The sequence below is a fragment of the Sinohyriopsis cumingii genome, chromosome 11 (assembly GCF_028554795.1).
Source record: "Sinohyriopsis cumingii isolate HCF-2022 chromosome 11, ASM2855479v2, whole genome shotgun sequence".
NCBI classification, from domain to species: Eukaryota; Metazoa; Mollusca; class Bivalvia; order Unionida; family Unionidae; genus Sinohyriopsis; species Sinohyriopsis cumingii.
The window spans coordinates 59,641,909-59,662,610 of record NC_142971.1 but is presented as its reverse complement, the minus strand read 5'-3'; the positions used below and the strand labels follow the sequence as shown (position 1 = coordinate 59,662,610).

At 39.3% G+C, this 20,702-nt stretch overlaps 1 protein-coding gene across 2 annotated transcripts in view; it reads right to left on the bottom strand.

Moving 5' to 3' along the window:
* The window catches only part of LOC149788527 (scavenger receptor cysteine-rich domain-containing protein DMBT1-like), a 122,656-nt gene that overhangs the window by 19,241 nt on the left and 82,713 nt on the right, over nucleotides 1-20,702 (bottom strand). For both annotated transcript variants that reach the window (XM_089974541.1, XM_089974542.1), the window contains exon 12: nucleotides 7,625-8,012. In XM_089974541.1, coding sequence (XP_089830667.1) covers nucleotides 7,625-8,012 — 388 coding nt within the window. The remainder of the gene's footprint in view (nucleotides 1-7,624; nucleotides 8,013-20,702) is intronic.

The following is a 20,702-nucleotide window of genomic DNA, read 5'->3' as shown; positions in this document are numbered from 1 at the left end:
CCATGTAAGTTATTTCAGACCGTGGTCAGATTATATACAGAAGACCTTATAAGTGAATTCATACCGTAATCAGTTTATAGACAAAAGACCATGTAAGTGATTGCAGACTGCAGTTAGTTTATACACAATACACCAATTAAAAACTGACCTGAAATCTGCCACTGGGACTCTTAATTTGTTATAGATTTTGACGTAAACCATGAAAAGGTGAAGCACTGGATTAGGAGACAGCGATTTCATTGCCACCAAAATCCAACATTTATGGAAACAGCCAAGCGGCTTGTGCGTAAGTGGATGAACTGCACAACTTACATTTTTTTAAAATCAATGACAGGACCAATGCAATATTAATTTGTTTCGCAATATTGTTTGAATTATCCGTATATTTCAACTAAGTACGCTTGCATAACTCAGACACTTATTTTCATTTTCGTTACAACGTTTCACTTATTAAAACGTTCAGCACTGACTCGCGTGTCAAATATTGCAAGAATGGCCACAAAAAAGACATTGTACATGTTTCTGAAAAATTTTCTTCTTTAATATATATAATTTAAATAAAGTTATTTCATCGAGAATCAGAAGACTGGCATTCCTTACAGTGACTCCATTACCTCTCGCATCGCTATTTTCCCAAAGATGTAGCCGTATCTCTACCGTTAGGAGTGACACCTTTTCTTAAATAACGAGAAACATCTCATCATAGCAAGTACCATTCATTATAACACAATAAAAAGCAACAATCATTGCAAACTTCACACTCGAACAATGGTAATTCGAAATGCTGGACTACATTTACGATGCCGCGGAAACTGCCGAAGTTGTGCACAGTTGGGGTGAGTGGGGAATATTTTGATCTGTACATTTAAGCTTAAATATCATCTAACCTTTGACCGCATCGAGTCGAAATTGTCCTATTATTGCTTAAATCATGTCAGTGCGTATATTAGAGGTAACTGATATCTACATTTATGGGGTTTATATACAGCTTCTTTCAAGACATTAGAGAGGAAGCGATTCGCGTCATTTATCGACACTAACATAGGTGCTGAGTTTATACTGAAGCATTTGTGACTGTACCAATGTGTATAACCCCAAATGAAGAAGATGGTGCGGATAATTTTGACACACGTAAGTTTTTCTGATCGGCAAGTGTGTGTATTTTATGTGGGTGTTGGAAAGGGTAGGGAGTAAGAACGAGCCACCGGTAGCCCTCAGGTAAATCTTCCACTGTGCGGTCACTGATACTGAGCATTTGGACGAAGGACACTTTATTGTTGACAGATGACTTTTTACCATTGGTCTCTGTAAAATAATTCCATCATATTGACCAAAGAGATATCAAACAACTTTTATGACTTTTAACATGTTTTCTCCTTTGTTCATGTAGACCTAAGGCTTGTTATATAATTAAATCCTCAAAAATGTAAGCTTTTTATTTCCAAACAATTGATTTTGGGGTGTTAATGGAATATTCCTGCAGCTTTAATGCTAAGATATATCTAAGTCTATTTTATGAAATATTTCACAAGCAGTATTCAGACGTTGTAAAAATAGTCCATCATTCATAACTTGGCCGTCTTCTTCAATGCCCTCTACATATCTAAATAGCCTGTCACAAAGTTGTATCTTTTATTCTTCAATGCCCTCTACATATCTAAATAGCCTGTCACAAAGTTGTATCTTTTATTCTTCAATGCCCTCTACATATCTAAATAGCCTGTCACAAAGTTGTATCTTTTATTCTTCAATGTCCTCTACATATCTAAATAGCCTGTCACAAAGTTGTATCTTTTATTCTTCAATGTCCTCTACATATCTAAATAGCCTGTCACAAAGTTGTATCTATTATTCTTCATACAGGACAATCTTTTCATGCCAGTCTTTACTTAAAACCGATTATTTTGTTGAAACTAGGTTTCTGTTCTATTCTGAACTGAAAATGGCAGAAGTAATTTCCTTAAACCAGCTTGCTGTATAGAAAGTCCGACTTCATCAAGCAAATGTAGCTTACCAGAGACCTTAGAATACCCGATGTGAAATAGATTTATCTATACAATTCTGAATAATTTGTTGAGTTTTAAATTGGTCTTGACCTGAATCTGAAGGGTTTCAATCATTTCTTTTCTGTCTTTGAGTGGCAGGAGCATGTATTAACAATATTTTCAGGCATTGTCTTTAGCATTTTTGGCCTCTCATAATGCCATCTCTCTTCGCTGTACGATGCAAGTTGCGCAGTTGCATAGTCTAAATTCGAGTGTCTCCAAAATACGATGAAATTAGTATTGAATGCCTCGAATGCACATTGTGCCAGTAGAGAGGTGCCACAAACAGAAGTTGAAAATTCGAGTTAACCTGTTCCTAGCTACAAAGAAAATTAACACGCACACACACATACATACCCACCCACCCCACATAAACACATGTAGACGGGATTATTAATGAAAACATACGTAGAAACTAAGATACAGCACCGAATGAAAGATGCAAGCACAACTTTGTGAATAGTTATGAGAAGATACAGCACCGAATGAAAGATGCAATCACAACTTTGTGTATAATTTTGACAAGATAAAGCACCGAATGAAAGATGCAAGCACCGCTTTGCGTATAGTTATGACAAGATACAGCACCGGCTGAAAGATGCAAGCACAGCTTTGCGAATAGTTGTGAGAAGTTATAGCACAGAATGAAAGATGCAAGCACAGCTTTGTGAATAGTTATGAGAAGATACAGCACAGAATGAAACATGCAAGCACAACTTTGCGTTATAGTTATGACAAGATACATCACCGGATGAAAGATGTAAGCAATGTTTTGTGTATGGTTATGACAAGATACAGTACCGGATCAAAGATGCAAGCACAGCTTTGTGTATAGTTATGACAAGATACAGTACCGGATCAAAGATGCAAGCACAGCTTTGTGTATAGTTATGACAAGATACAGTACCGGATGAAAGATCCAAGAACAGCTTTGTGTATAGTTATGACAAGATACAGTACCGGATCAAAGATGCAAGCACAGCTTTGTATATGGTTATGACAAGATACAGTACCGGATCAAAGATACAAGCACAGCTTTGTGTATAATTATGACAAGATACAGTACCGGATGAAATATGCAAGTACAGGTATGCGATAAAGAACGGGATAAAATATGCATGTAAAGATTCGTGTATATGTATGGCTTCAAATGACGTATAAATTACTTGTTTTGCCTAATTCTTATTCGATATGAGAACCCCGACCTCAGACACATTCGAACCATTGCATTTCTCCACCATCAGATTCGATGATGTTAACAATATCTGTAGACTGCTTTGGAGCCCTGTTCAGTCCACCAAATCATTTTTATATTATTTCCGTCGCTATTGATATTGTTGTTGTCATAGGGGTTAACAATATTTTTTAGCACAAGGGCTTTTAAACATGTTAAGCTGATATTGTTGTCGTTGTTGTAGGGTTTAATGCCATTTTCAGCACAGGATAAGCTATACATGGCGGCCAGTATAAATGGTGGAGGAAGAACCAGGGAAAACCCCGAAAAGAACCACCAACACACGAGAAGCTACTGGCAAGCTTTCTCACGTACCCATATTGTCCGAGCCTGAGACTCGAACCAACGCAGACAGATGTGTCCGTCGCTATTGGAAGACACGTATAAACATAGAATATCAAAAGCAGACCAGTTTGCTGTTGTTGTTGTAGGGTTTAACGCCATTTTTCAGCAGACGATAGGCTCTACATGGCGGCCATTATTAATGGTGGAGGAAGAACCCGGGAAAACCCATAAAGAACCACCGACCCACGAGAAGCTACTGGCAAGCTTTCTCACATACCCACATTAGCCGAATCTGAGACTCCAACCCACGCAGACAGAGGTGAAATGGCAGTGATCCGTAACGGAGAGCGTTTTAGACCACTCGGCCATTCGGGGCCCCGAGACCAATTTGAAACTCCTTGATATTATTTCCCTGACTACTGGAACAAGTGTAAATTTTGAGACATCCTAATATTTTAAAGCAGTCTCGATATGATTTCTAATGGATATAAAAAAAAATATTACCAAATCAGACAAAGAAGAGACAGGAAGGAAGCATCTAAGGAGTAAAAATGATACTTGTTTGATACTTTCGGATTTAAAGTTGCTCCACAAATAGCTCAGAGATTTATGAGTAGATTATAAGGAAATTGCAATTGAAAGTAGTTACTGTTTGCTGAAGAAAACGGAGGGGGGGGGGCATGTAGGTGAGATTTGGATTTTTAACGTATCTTTTAAAAAATTTCAGTCATATCGCAATGATGTCTGCATTGTGTCAGTTTATAGTGATGTCTAGCACTGGGGCATCATACCGCATACATGAAGCACGATGTCCCACCTAGTCACATTATCCTAACACCAGGCCGACCAGTCCTAACACTAACCTCTTAATGCTGCGCGTCTAGCGAGGCAGCTGTTAGTACCATTTTTATAAGTATGTGGTATGACTCGGCTGAGGTTAGAACCCGCGACCTTTCGCATCCGAGACGGACGCTCTAACCAATATGCCGCCGGAGCGGTGGGTGTGAGAGAAATGATAACCTGTCACATAATAAGGCAAGAAATAACTTAGTTTTGCCTTAGAACGATTTGACCAGCTTTCGTAGTACATGCGTACAACGTTACCTAGGGTGAATAATTGTTTTTCCAGGTAAGCTACTGTACTAGCATGTATCTCGTCGAAAATTGCTTGCGACGAGAGACATTAAAACCACGATATGTACGGGTATTTTACCCCGACTATTACTCACTCTCCTATGGATTTAAGGTAGATTCCAGTTCTAGCCGACACTGGTCGTTTTGGATCTTGTCAAGGAGTGAACGTTCTCCATTGTGTTCTCCAGCCATAGGAGTAAGTGTTAAATTCATATTTTATTTGATATGTGAAGCTTATTCAGGTTTTAATGTCATATGGTGTAATGATGCATTTATTACTACGCAAATTTGAAACGTTGTGGACTTTTAATTACAAGTTGATATAAGAGTTTAATTATTAGCATATATCTAAAGATTTTTTCGGAACCCATTATTATGGCCAGTTTGGTTTTATTGTAGCTGTTCAGGGCTGCTTAGGGGTGTCTTTAGTTGTTCAGGGCTGTTTAGAGCTGACTGAAGAAGTGTAGGGCTGACGGTAGCTGTTTAGGGCTGACTGTAGCTGTTTAGTGATGCGTGCTGTCTATACGTATATGTATACGTGTGTCTGTACATGTGGTGGAGCCACGAATGTAGACGTAGCCAATACAAGGGTGATGTATGCTGTCTGTACGTATGTGAAATTGTGTGGTTCGTCAGTTTATAAATCATACGACTGTACTAGTGTCAAGAGGCATATGTTCGTTCCAACTGATGTTTTAATTGAGCACATTTTCAATTACACGAGATTATTTTGAATCTTATTTGTATTCCAGAGATTGTGAGTCTCACTTACATTGCATATTATAGGAGATTATGTGAATCTCACTTACAGCGCATAATATTATTTGAAACATATTTGATTCCATGAGATTATTTAAATCTCACTTTCCATACTTAAGATTACATGAATCATATTTTCGTTTTTCAATTTGTGAATGTTTGTGTAGAGTGATTGGATCAATCGTCCATCACCTTGTTTGCGCTATTCATTTAATCCAAAACCCACTCGGTTACAATTCTGTTACATAACCATGTTCTGAATATTGAGGTAAAGTTTAATTCCCAAATTTGGCAGGGTTGTTCTGTCCATCTGATTCGGATGTTGTTGCAGAGATCTTTTACTAAACAATGTGCCACGCGAGTGATAACTTTATCCAATCACTCCAGTGTTCTTTGCATTAATATAGTAGTGATAAAATTTGAATGTATATAAAGTAGCTGTCAAAATTTGAATTTGCAATAATATCGTAGCGATCAAATAATGAATTTGCACTAATATCGTAGCGATCAAATAATGAATTTGCACTAATATCGTAGCGATCAAATAATGAATTTGCACTAATATCGTAGTGATGAAATGTTTATTTGTATCAATGTGTGTGTTTTGGGATTCATAACGTAACTTAAACAACTTGAGTGATATCGCTACGATGTCTCCAGTGGGGCAGTTTTAGTGTGTATGTGTGTGCGCGCGCGTGTGTGTGTATATATGTGTGTGTGTGTGTGTGTGTGATTGGGATTTTTACGTAGCTTTAACAATATTTCAGTCATATCGCTACGATGTCTTGCAATGTGGCAGTTTATAGTGATGTCTAGCACTGGGGCATATTGCCGCAGACATGTAGCATCATGCCCCACCCAGTCACATTATCCTGACACCAGGCCAACCAGTCCGAACACTAACCTCTTGATGCTGAGCGCCAAGCGAGGCAGCTGCTAGTACCATTTTAGAAGTCTTTGGTATGACTCGACCGCGGTTCGAACCCGCGACCTACCGCACCTGGGCGGAAGTTCTAACCTCTTAGGCCACCAAAACGGTCTTATCAATATAATAGCGATGAAATTTGAATTTGTTAACATTGTAGCTGTAAAATCTGAATTTGTGTTAACACAGTATCTATAAAATTTTAATGTGTTAACATAGCTATAATATTTGAATGTGTGTTAACACAGTGGTTATAAATTAATTTGTGTTAACATAATAGCTACAAACTTTTAATTTGTGTTAACACAGGAGCGATAAACTATGAATTTGTTTACACATATGTTTACTAACTAAATGCATCCCTCTGAGTTTTGATTTTAAAAGCAGAAAATTCCAATACAATGTGCGGTGGCGGATCTAATAAGATGCTATTCCGCCTGCGGTCAAAGCTACATATTTTTTTTGCTGTTTGTTTGTTTGTTGCTTATTTTTGGTCGATATATTTCCATTTTGTTGTCAATTAGTTGAATACGCACCTTATCTAGCCATGCTTAAGAACAACGATAGGTGATAACTTTCAAGGACTAAATACATATAAGTTTACAGATTTATCCTTTCAATATGCTGGTATCGGAACGGAAGAAGTCAAGAAATGCAAGTGAGAATCTTTCGTTTCAAGCAAGAACAAAACAAAAGGGCGCACACAAAACGAGAACAAGGATGTTAAATAAGCAAGCATCTTTAATATTAATTTTAATTAAAATGCATACAGCATGCAGATTGATAAAACTTGATACACAAGTCGACGACAGTATTTCTGTATTTTACAAGGATAATAACAATTATGATTTCCCCCCACTCTTACTACTACTCTTGCTACTACAACTACTACTTCTACCACTACTACTACTACTACTACAACCGCTTTTTCTACTACTACTTCTACTATTACTACTTCTTTTACCACTACTGCTGCTAATATTAATAGTATTAATACTGAATATACTATTGCTGCCGCTGCTGCTACTACTACTACCAGTAATAATAATAATGCTAATGCTTCGTATACTATTTCTTCATGATAAGATCTCCCAGGCACAACTGTAACTGGATATTTCATTTGTCAAAATGTAACTCATTAAACATGTGAGAAAAAATTGTCAACACTAGAAATGAGCTTGAGTTGGCACAAAGCCCAGATGGTTTGTGATCAAACGCCATAGAGTATCAATCATTACGCACTCATATCAGCTTCCGGTTGACCAATGTCATCTTTAGGATCATTGTGGGAGGCGGGAGAGTGGGAGGGTGTAATGTTAATGGAAACATAACTTTCTTTATCAACGCCGTTATCTCCATCCGTCTGCGTCACGTGATTAACGGTTGTCAAATGGGACCCCTCCCCCTCAGGATTTGCGTTAATAATAGCAGACGAGTTTTTGGCAGCTGTAGAAGTTTCCAAATTTTGTCGGTGTTCCTCGCACCAAATCTTCATCCAATATCTATCTGATTCGGATAAGAACTCTCCTTGAAACTTCAGTGTCTCTTGACAAACGCTTTTGTAGAATGATATCATATCTGTTTCTGTGAGTTTCTGCGATCGGGTTGAGACATTATTTGCACTGTTGGTCTGAAACAAAAAACCCTCATCAAATAGCAACTTACAGTGAATTTTGTACCAGTTTGTTCAGTACAGATAAAGATGCATACACTGTTTCTTTTTTGTTGTTGTGGAAACGGTCAATAGTTACAACTTGTGTTACTAAACCTTTGTAACCAGCATTTACATTAGTTAAAATTGCCTCATGTGAAATTATTAGTTGAGAATTCCAGAAAGAAATTGCTTATGTGTTCATGCACCTTTCTTGTGTACTATGACAGCTATTGGTAAACACGGATTAAAATATTGTTATTTATTTCTTTAGATTCGTTATTTAGTAATCCAATGAGCTCGATATGCTTTTTATAGTTGCAAAGGTAGACTCTATTATACGTTTTAAAACGTAATTTTAAAACGTAATACAGGTATAACTTCAGTTAGTTATTTTCCAAAATATCTTCTAGTATCTTAAATAAAGAATTAATTCACGGTTTGAAGATAACGACCGATTAAGTTGTGTTCATTTTGGTTTTAGAAAAGGCGATTAAACTACGGATACTATTTTCGTTTGAAATTTTATTTTGCAAAGGTATTTTATAACAATGGGCGTTTACATTGTGTCTTTATCGATTTAGTATTTATCGTAAAGGTCGTTGGTACAGAATAAATTTGGTAATGATGGAAAATTGCTTAGGATCAGACAAGAAATGTATTAAAATGTAAAGGGGTGGTAACGCATACTGTTTACGACTGTACTTTTGCCTTAAAGCCAGGTGGAAGGTATTTATCTTTTGCTTTAAAGACAGGTGGATATCTTCAATCATTTTGCATTCTCCCTGGACGACCTTTTGCTTTTTTTTTCTTTTCTGCACGACAATATTAATTGTGATATAAAGCTAGAGGCTATTATATTTATAACGGCGTTTTTTGCTGTTGTTCTCGTTCTTGGTAAAACCCTAAGGTGTCGTTAAAACCAACAAAAATCGTTGTATAACAACAGTAGTAATGTGGAATACTAGAGCGACACGTAGACTTCAATGTTAAATTTGGTCGTTTATACTATGGCAACAAGGGGAATTTAACATGGGGAATATTGAGACTGTATAGCGACAACAAATTGTTGGGACTGTTTAGCGACAAGGGAAATGAAACAGTGGTGATGTCGCGGTGCAAGTGGCTGACCTCAATCGGGCAAACCGGTGACAGCGGGAAAAAGGCTATAACGCCTGGCGGAGCGGGAACCCGTATCGTTCATACAAAAGAACACAGACATCGCCTGGCGGGGCGGGAACGCACTACCGCGCAGTACTGACCAACGACCCGTACCGTTCATACATAAAACACATATATTGAAGAACATCAATCACATAAAACATCGGCTACAATTTTTTTTAGGCAAGAGTGTAAATCTTTTCTAGACATATGGGTGGTAATGAAAAGGACCTTTGTATTTTTGTTGTTAACACCATTCAGTTAACATAGAGGGCATCGCACGGATCTTCTTCTCTTCCTAAAATTTCGTCTAATCTCTGACCGTAGATTAAGACTCTTCATACAGCCTTGTCTCTACATAGATTCTTCGTTTCCAAAGGGCTGTATGAGTCATCTGGGTGATAGCCCATGATGTTCTGACATACATGGGATAGTCCAGAGGGAACAGAATAGACTAAATGAGGGTAGACGATTCTAAGTTAGTCCACATCTTGTGACGAGAACAGGTGAAGGGAATAAAGTGAGTAGCGGTTATTTATAGTAGAAGAGTGGATAGAAACGGATTGAGTTCTTTCACCAATCCAAACACCCGTTACAAAATTCAGTCACAGTGCGGAGTTTGTCTTCCAATCCGAAGAGAGCTACTTGTGACGTCATATTTCCTATATAGGTGCGCTAGCGTCTGTGTGCAGTGAATCCATGCGAAAAAGTTAAAACATGACGGAAACCAAGCAGACGATGAACTGGGGTGCACAAGCCTTGGCGACAAGAAGCGATGGCATAGCAACGGAGACCAAAGCAAACACGGTCCTACTTCCAGAAGAGAACGATTTTAATTGTGATCAAGTAGATTTTCTCTCTTCTTTACAATAATTTGTTCCGGTACCAGCACCTTCTCCGCCTTCTTCTTCCTTACCACACGTTGTAGATTTTAGACAGAGACAGAAATAAGAATTGGAAAAATTTTTGCAACAGAAGATAGAAGCACAATAAGCTTTTCCCATTCAACAGCAACAGCGAGAAGAAGATGTAAGAAGAAAACGACAGGAAGAAGCAGAGAAGAAACAAGGTCTAGGAGAGAAGGAGGATAGTGAAAGTCAAACGGTGATGGTACTCTTAAACATTTTGGCAGAGTTAAGGAGTCTGAAACAAATGTGTCAGACTTCTTTCAGATGACCCAAGAGAAAAAGACCTTCCCGAGCCAAACAGTACAACCCTGTCCACACACCTACTACGCCAGAGATACCTGCACTTGTGCTTTCTATCTACCAAATCACCGACAGTAGCCGTGTCAAAGGGATAAGGCAGCTAAAGCCCATTACTTCCCGTTCCCGAGTTTTAAAAAAATAAATAAATATATAAAAACAAAAAAATACAACGGCCCTTTTCATGGCTACCCACTCTGTTGAAAAGAGACTACTCAATATTTGCCAAAATCAATTAAAACTCAAAATCCCTTTCTTTTACCCCATGATGGACGTGCGTGTGAGTGCGTGAGTGTAGGTCCTTTTTATAAAAATCAAAACCAAGAGACACTTACGTTTTCCTTCTGGTCTATTCTGGTACACATTTACAATCCAATGTCACAACACATCACTTTAAAAAGTTCAATAGCTTCTTCTTTGTCTTTTCACACTCTGTTTTTTGAATTTTTTCACTTTCTTCTAGTCTTCTTTTCTTTCTTTCTGGAGGGTACATCTTCTTGTTCTGAACCCCTATCTTCCACCTGCTCCTGCTATACAATTTGTGTCCTGTTGACCAAGTAGAATTTGAACCACAGTAAGGCTGTATCATGAATGCCAAATACATGCTGGAGACGATGAAGTAATATATCATGGTCTATTGTGTCAAATGCTGCAGACAAATCAAGGAGGATGAGAACTGTAATATTTCCGCTATCCAACGCACTATGTGCGCGAGAGACGTTGATAAAATCTCATCATCAGTCTGACCACCCACTGTTGACCCATCAACCTATGAAGATGTGTTCAAGACTAGCCAAGCTGAACGAAGCTTACGTGAATTTACATCGTGTGAGGCAAAACCTGATACTCAAGCCTGATGAGATAGAAAATGTCAAGATGTTAAAAGTGGCCGAAGACTTGATAGAAGAGGTCTTCAGAGATGAAATCAAGAAGGAGCAAGAATAATGGACGGAGAAGTACGGACTTTAGAAATAGCAGAGAGAGCAGCAGGAGCCAGACAGAGGTTTGTGGACTGTCGTGTGGACACGAAAGAGTTCCCCTCCTCCTTCCGAAGAAGCAGACCCTATCCTGTCGGAAAGCCTGCAGCCAGACGGTTACGCAATCTTAGACAATACGAAATTACCATAACCCCGTCAACAGAACAGTCGTTTTTAGGGCTACCCCCATCAATCTAAAAAAGATATAGTAGTCTAACTGCCAAAAATGTGTGTCTTTGTGTGTTTGTCTATAAGTTAAAAAAATAGAAGTGTGTCTATAAACGCTTCTTTTCTCTGGCTTGTAAGTTAGTGTGTGTGTGTGTGTGTGTGTGTGTTTTGTCTGTAGGTAAAAAATAGAAGTGTGCCAATAAACACTTCGTTTCCCAAGCTTTTACGATAGTGTGTGTGTTTTATATGTTGGAGTGGTAATAAAGTAGGATTGTAGGTAAAAAGTGAACGAGTTTCTTTTAGGTCTGCGCATTCCATATTATTGATGGTTTAGTAGGTATTCATTGATCGATTAGTGATTATAGTGGTGTGCGCACGTTGTGCATGTACCACTGTTAATGGTCGTACAGCGACCTGATAATTGATCCTGGGTGAAGGAAAAATAGCCTCGTCCCCCAGGTGTTGTTGTGTACAAGGTACACGGTAATTATAGCCTTCAGCCGCGGGTCCTTTTGGTTCCCATTGCGGTCTGATTGGAGGGCTGTTTCATCAGTGGGAATGGACCCACGCATTCATGATACTAAAATAAATTTTCTGTTTACCGATCACCGTGGTGTCGACCAATGCATTTGTAACGTCAGTCGCAATTGGTTGGTGACAATGACGTCACACTGGGACACCAATTTTAGGCGGGTGGAAATCTTTCCATATCTCCGCCCTTTGTACGAATGTCCGGACGTGGGAAGTGGAGGGGAGTTCCGGCATGGTACGGGTTCCCGCCCCGCCAGGCGTTATAGGTTCGAGTCCAAGGCTCGGCTAGCGTGGGTACGTGGGAAAGTCTGCTAGTAGCTTCTCGTGGGTCGGTGGTTCTTTACTGGGTTTTCCAGGGTTCTTCCTCCACCAGTTATACTGGCCGCCATGTATAGCCTATCATGTGCTGAAAATGGCGTTAAACCCTAGAACAACCAGGCGTTATAGCTTTTTCCCTCTGTCACTGTTTCACCCGAATGAGGTCAGCCACTTGCACCACTGCTGCCAATGTCAAGTACTGTGACGTTCCGCCTGTTCCATTTCCCTTGTCGATAAACAGTCCCAATAATTTTTGTCGCTATACAGTCCCAATATTCCCCATGTCAAATTCCCCTTGTCGCTATAGTACAACATTGAAGTCTGTGTCGCTATAGTATCTGACATTACTACTAACAAGTGAACTGGTTAATTTAAAGGATTAATGTAGCTAAAAGGCTTGAAATATTTACTTATAATGATTATGGATTAACTGATAATTTGCACTGACAAAATTCTAGTAGCCATTGCATTACAGTTGGGCTATACTTTATTTTATGTTATATAACTCCTGGTGACTAAGTGATATAAGGCACTCGCCTTTACAGATCACTGAGATCTCGCCTCCGTCCGCTTGAGTTAGAGTCTCGGCCTGGCCAACGTGGGTGTGTGAGAAAGCCTGCCATTAGCTACCGTGGGCCGGAGGTTCTTCCCATGGGTTTCCTGTGTTCTTCTTCCACCAAATATACAGGCCGCAATATATAAATGTAAAATGGTGTTAAACCCGTGAAACCAAAACATGATTATACTTTATTCATTTGCATTCCATTGTAGGTTAATTACGGAGAAAAAAATCATGAGTATGTGTACATAAAAGTGTCTCGTGGACCAATAAGTTTAATTCATATCAAATTTTCCCGTACGATGCAGTACCATCAAATCAATAAAATTCATTGCTAAACTAAACGTGCGTATGGTATTGGTTGCTTTTCGAATGGTACGTAAGCACATTACTGGTTTTATAATTGCGAAGAAAATGGGAACTAAATGCTTTCCCCAAGGGCACACCAATGAAACCGACTGTGCTTGGAATCGAACAGCGACCCTTTGATTACGAGTTCAACGCTCTACCAAATGAGCTCCTTCCAAATTGTGGGGCAGAAAAGTGCAGATAATATGGATGTATTAATTAAGCTGGGGGTCGAGGAGCAAGTATCATCAGTAAAGCTTGGCAATTAATGTGCAGCCTAGTTGTACTAAAGGCCACCAAAACCACAAATCCTTGTAAAATGTCAGTCACAGATACATACAACAACTGAACTCGACCTTCATTTAGTTGATATCGTGGGGTAAATGGTTAAAAGAAAAGAAACAAAATGATATAAAGCACAGAAAAAAACTCGCACCTGTCTTTAAAGGTACAAATTTAAAACGAAAAGCGCGTTTCTTTATATCTTACTCTTGTCCTACCATACAGTAATGGAGTCTCTACAAGTGACAAATATCCAGTAGAAAATGGCACACATCTGTGGAACAAATGTATTGTGTTTGGGTTATATTTAAGTGTATTTCTCTATCTTAACGCTTTTATTTACAATTATCCTTAAAGAAAATTTTAACAATACCATTTGATGTAGTCATTTTTCTTCATGATAAAAAAGGTCATAAATTGCGCTAAATAAACGGCGAGACTGCCATTATGCATTGTACAGAATCTGAATTTTGTCCAATAACGTACATATGCTTATTTATATTTTCATCTCTTTAGCTATTAATCGTTAAATACCATTTATCTGGGTTATATTCAGTCTCACATATTTCTTTAATTACTTTATGGTCACCCTTTCACGTCTGTATCTTTTGCAAATCACATAAACTGTTATCTTAGTTTTAGCGAGTTCATGGTTTCTCAGCTGCGTCACTTCCATACAAGTATAATGGATTGATAACGAGTAACGAGTTTTACACCAAGTATTATCCGAATTACGAAACTGAATTGTATAGCAACAACGGATATAGGTTTAATGAGCGTTGAAGATTAAAAATTAAGTTTAACAAAACTTCATAATTTAATCCGTACATTATCAATCATCAATCATAATATAGCAGCTCTTTGGTCACTGCGACCACTCCAAACTTATCTATTTGTAGCAATTATACAGTCCCTCTCTTCTAGAATAGCACTCCTACCCATACGAAGTGTGGCGAGTCACCCTCTCCCGTGTTGTATTTCATTCTTACCTATCTGTGGTGAGGTAATCACCCCTCAACCGTGTAAAAAATTACTTCTGACCATCTGTAGTGAGGTAATCACTTCTCACCCGTGTAGATCCACTACAGCCCATCTGAAGTGAGATAATCACCCCTCATCCGTGTTGTTTATCACTCTAACCTGTTTGTAATGAGGTAATCTCCCCCACAAATGTTGAATATCACTCTTAGTTGTCTATAGTGAGCAGCAGGGAAGTTTAACAGACCATCGTGTACAGACCAAATAAAGCTTCCTACGAGAACTTTCTCCGTAGAAGCCTCAGAATCCAAAAATAAAGCCTTCTACGGGAGCTAATTTTCATGCATTTCAGACCAAGTGAATCAGGTAGTCATGTCAAGTGTATCAATAAACATAGCATCCGAGACAGGAAAAATAAATTATTGGGAATAAATTTTTGTGTTAATTTTTTTGTTGTCATTAGGGGCTGCTTTTTCATGAATAAATTTGATCGAGACCAATTCGATACCGACTGCGTGGATCGTGAAGATTTATCGTAATAAAACCATGTGGCGTTGCCTGAGCGCGGCTGAATAAATTTTTAAACTTATTTATATCCATGTCGCCGTTACACCAGGTCTGATGGATATTTCTCAGCGTGTGCGTGTCCACGCCATTGAACACCGATAAAATATTGCAATTGTCCCTAATCACCTTTGGAATCTGCGTATATCTCTGTGTCACGTAAATAACATCGGTGTTTTTGTGTCTGCCACGCGAGAATATCCTAGCCGGGTTGGTCTGCTTGTCCAGCATAACGTCATCGAAAACAACAAGATTATTAACATCACCGTCCAAATTCTCCACGGATGGAGCTTCATTGATGTCTGTGATGAATTCGATTGTGCCTTCGTCGGTATTGTCGCTAAATTCTTTTAGCACTTGATAACAACGTTGATCGTCAACGGATGGTGCAACCAAATACAATTTGTCCCATTTTAGCCATCTCATGATCAAATTTAATAACAATTGCGTCTTACCAGATCCAGATGGGCCGATGATTATCATTCTAATCGAATTCGGTAATGCCGCGTGATGTTTTATTTGCTCGCGTCGCTTCGTTGCTGAAAAATCAATTACATTCATGTTACTAGAATACATGGATCTATATTGTTTTAAGTGTCGCACGCACACAGCTACAATAAATCCAACCGAAATCGTTACACGAAATAACAGGAACGCAATTGCAGGAGAATGCGAAGTTTGCAAGACACGCAAGTTCAGATTTGTAAAAAAAAAACTAGAACCGGAGGAGACATTGCCGCCTCCATGAAAAATCTACCTGGGCTGCCCTGGGCGAAATATCCCGGAGAGAAGCATCTACCAGGGTACAATTATTGTGGACCCGGAACGAGACTCGATATCAGACTCGACGATAATAACCAACCATTTCAGGGTGAAGATCCGGTAAACGCCATCGATAACGCTTGTTATGATCACGATCTCGCATATCGCAGTGGAGATTTACAGCAAAGGCATCTCGCTGATATCAGGCTAATTCACGCACTAGACGCAATTCCTGACAAAAGTTTCAAAGAGAAATTGGCATCCTGGTTGATAAAAGGCGCAATGAAAGGCAAATTAGTATTCGGCGCTGGTAAATAATATGGAGCAAATATATTATTCTCCGCGAGGATTTTGGCGAGGAAAATCAGCAATAGCCAAGCTCGCCAGAGCCGCTAAGGTAAAACAATCCGTCGCTGAATCGTGGTTATCAAAACAGGCAATTTGGCAAATATATCTTCCTCCGCCTAAAAAAATACCGTATGCGAGTTTCACCGTCAGTGTCCCTAATGAGGTCCATCAGGCGGATCTTATGTTTCTTCCTCACGATACCGTCAACGGCGTCACGTACAAATATGTCCTGACAATCGTTGATATCGCTAGCAGGTATAAAGAAGCCGAGCCGTTATCGAATAAAACAGCAACAGAAATTGCAAAGGCGTTTAGCGAAATTTATTCTCGATCTCCGTTGACGTGGCCGAATCTTCTCCAGGTTGATCCGGGTCGAGAATTTCTTGGCGCGGTTACTTCATTGATGAAGAAGAATAATGTTAAAATCCGTCGCGGTATCGTAGGTGTTCATCACAATCAAGCTATCGTCGAAAGATTCAACAAAACGCTCGCAGAACGATTATTTGGATATCAATACGCGCGTGAGTTTATTCAAGATAATCGATCTCACGATTGGGTATCAAGATTGCGTCATGTAATCAACGCGCTGAATAATGAGACGACTCGAACAATAGCAATGAAACCCGCAATTGCAATTACAAAATCGAATATACCCCTAAAGCGAGATTCCACAATTCAGCCTGTACTAGGTAGCGTCACGGTCAGATATTTGTATAAAGAAGGCGAGGCTGAAGGAGGCAGAAAAAGAGCAACCGACCCAACCTGGAGCGTTACAACACACAAAATATCCGCCGTGACAAGATCGTCAGGAAGACCAGCTATTTATATCCTAGATTCGTTAGCGCCTCAACGCGGATTTACCAAGGAAGAATTACAAATAGTACCAGAAGATACTCAACTACCACCGGCGTCACTGATGTAATTTACTCGAATTCGTCCTAGTTGAGATAATTTTCTTACTCTCGACACGGCTAAATATACCAAATTTGACCAAGATATTCTGTCATCGACGATCCAAACTTGGCCATCGACGGTCAATCCCTGCGACGAGTGTATCGTTGTTGCGTATCCTAGTTTCCACGGTGATTTTTCTGCATTTATCGCGTCATTGACAAGATTAATATCAACAAAGATAATATCATTTAGGACCAAAATCTTTTCTTTTCCACATGGCAAAATAATATTAATATTTTGTTTCCTAGTATTGGCGGGCCTATAACATAACGGTACCTGCAACGTGGGAAATTTCTCACAATGCAGCTTGAATAACATTTCCTGAATAATATCACGAATAATTTTCCTACTAGCAACGATCAGATGATCGGGACGCCACAAATTTAGAAAATCGCTCATCGGAGTCTCGTCGATTATTTTTCTTATGACATCACACTGAATCTTATTCGGCTGTAATCGAATTAATTTCTTGAACTCGGTTAACAAAATATCAGTCGATCTATAATCAGCGTCGATTTCCTCATAACAGTCAACGAAGTTTCTGAGCCATTCATGAGGTGATTCACCATCAATTGGATTAGGTTGGCCGTGATCTCCGCACATTATCACAGCGGTATTTTTCCCTTCCAACCAAGTCAAGATCGATTTTAAAATATCTAAATTTACCGTGCAAATCTCATCGAATATTATGATCTTGTTGACATATTTGTCTCCCATGAGTGCTGAGTCCCATGATCCACCGCTATACTTGAAATAACTGTGATACGTGCACGAATTAACGCCACGCTGCTTTATTTCTCGCGCTAATCTGTGAGTCGGAGTCAACACAATCATATCGGAATTTGCAAATAAATTTATTACTCGCGTTGTTTTACCGCTACCACCAGGCCCATTTAGGTAAACGAATTTGCTGCGTGAAATTGGGTCAAATGCAGATGCGGCCGCCGAAGATTCTCCAAATCTACCTCGATGAAATTCATCGCGATCTTCAACATCGGCGTCCTCGCAATAATCTAGGATATCCTCGTTTTTTATCCTCCAAGTTCCCCATGAACTACCGTCGGTAATTAAGTTTTCCAACCTATCTTGGTATTTTTTATCGATATAGAACGAATCTGTTGCGACTCTTACTGCGATATCAGAAAATTTGTTTATCATCGACAGCAAATTTATACTAACATAAGCGAGCATCGACGATCGTAAATGCGTATATTGCGCTGATTCTCCGTCAAGGTAACTAATCACGGTACCTAACTTTGCTCCATCAATGATAATATTCTCTCTGTTGCAGAATATTCCTCGTGATACCGTATCGGCGATTATAAAATCCATCTCCGCATCTTTGATAAACAACCTAGCGTGTCGATGTTTGTGATCAACGGATCCACCTTGAGTAAATTTGCCGATTATTTTTCTTCCTATATCTTTCGCGTTGTCACAATCCGTCGGTAGCCACACATCGGTTTGTTTTCTGTAGGATATAATCGCCTCGCTCACTGTCAACGACACTAACATCGACGAATCCAGCATATATCTCAATAACACCGTAGGAACCCAACGGCGCTGAGATAAATGCCTGCCAAACCAAATATAGCAGATTTTATGTAAATTTTCAGCAAACTCGAACGACGTTACACAAGCGAATCCGGTCATGGCAAAATCGGGCAACGGTCCGTTAATTGCTACCCTTGTCATCTCGCTGGTAGGATGGCCGAATTTAGCAAAATAATCTGCACAATCGCCATATCCGAGGAAACTTCAAGGATAACACGCGCTCATGTCAACGGAGATCATATCTTCGAAATCGTACTTGGTATTCCACAATCCGCCATGGCCGTATTCGATACAACTAAGTTGAATATCAGCGAGAAATTCGTTCCTTGTAGGCTTCCACGAGTTTTTCTCTCTAGCGGCATGAGCGGCCACAGACGGAACTGTAAAGCAATTCGTTAGCAACTGGTCGGGATTCGACGAATATTTCACCGCAAGTTTCCTCATCGACTCATGTAATATTTCATCCCGGTAAATATCACCGCATGGCAGAATAAACTGATCGTATCTTTCCTCGCTCGAGAATAACCATATCGATATTGGATCAGATGCGTTTAATTTTTTGATAAATCTGAACATGGCATCGGAATTATTATTCTCCGCAGAATTTTCCGCAGATTTATTATCTGTGGGATAAAATTTGACAATACGATCTCGTGGAAATATCATTACCGATTGCGACCACGCATGTGAATTGTGATCGACAATCTCGATTGGTGCTCCTCGAGATCTATACGGCGACGAGTATAATATTTCTCCCGATAACGTTTTCACCGTGATAGGAAATTTAAGATTTTTACTCAACGCAGCTACATCGTCCACCGATGCACCATCAGCGACAGTCTTCGCCCACGCGTTAATTTTATCTAGCCTCAATTGTGTTAAACCAGATCCACGTCGAGCGTTTTTCATATGTTCGATTACGCGCTCAGCCACGCAATTTATCATCGGTGATTCTTTCATCGCAGGTAGATTTTTTACTTCCGGATTGTTATTTAGCCGATAAATTCCATAAACAACTGCACTAGATGGATATGCCCTAGCATAATAAGGGCCATCGATTCCCAGTAACAATCCGGGCTTAGAATTCTTATCGAGGACAACGTTTTTCTTACCGCCACGCACTGGATCTCGTTTATCGCGAATAATCCAAGTATCGTCAGGCATTTGTGCGATAAATTTTATTCCAAAGATAAATCGCTCTTCTTTGTGCTCGGTTTTTATGTGCTCGATTATTTTCTTGGCTCGCTCCAGATTCATCGTAGCATCGACAGAGTTCGTTTTCCAAGTCGACCAAGTGTGAACAGCTCCATCGTCGAAGAACTCTTTCTTGGCCCGATCAACTTCAGGTATAATATATTCTGCCTCATCAAGATCAAATGCATCCATGATTATATTTTAAACATATGCTTAAATTATAATGAATCAATGCAAGTGGATATTAATCGGCTCAACAAAATTTCGTGATAAATCTTGCAGAGGCGATTATTGCGGCGCTCATATACATGCGATTCGGCGTGGTAGCAAAGGACCACAGCGGTGTTTAGTTTGCCAAGTTGGCACGCGAGGAAAAACTCGATTGTGTTTGGCCTGCGGAGGAAAAAATTATCGAGAATTGCGGCGATATTATGAAAAAAGATCCTCGTCCGTGATAACCTGCGAAGAAGATTATATTAATCGATTCAAGGCAAATAACGATTTAGACATATAATTATTATATAATGAACCTGAAATCAGCGATTCCAGAATCAACAATTACATGCGAGTTTAAATCTCATCCTACGATCATTGGATACGAGGCATCGTCCGATGGTGTTGTCAGAAATATCATAACAAAGAATCGTGTTGGTAAGGTTGGTAATTCGGGTTATTTGATATGTACCTTCAGCGGGGGTAGAAAAGGAAGATACACAAATTATACCCTTCATAGATTTGTGTTCGAGTGTTTTCACGGACTTATCGA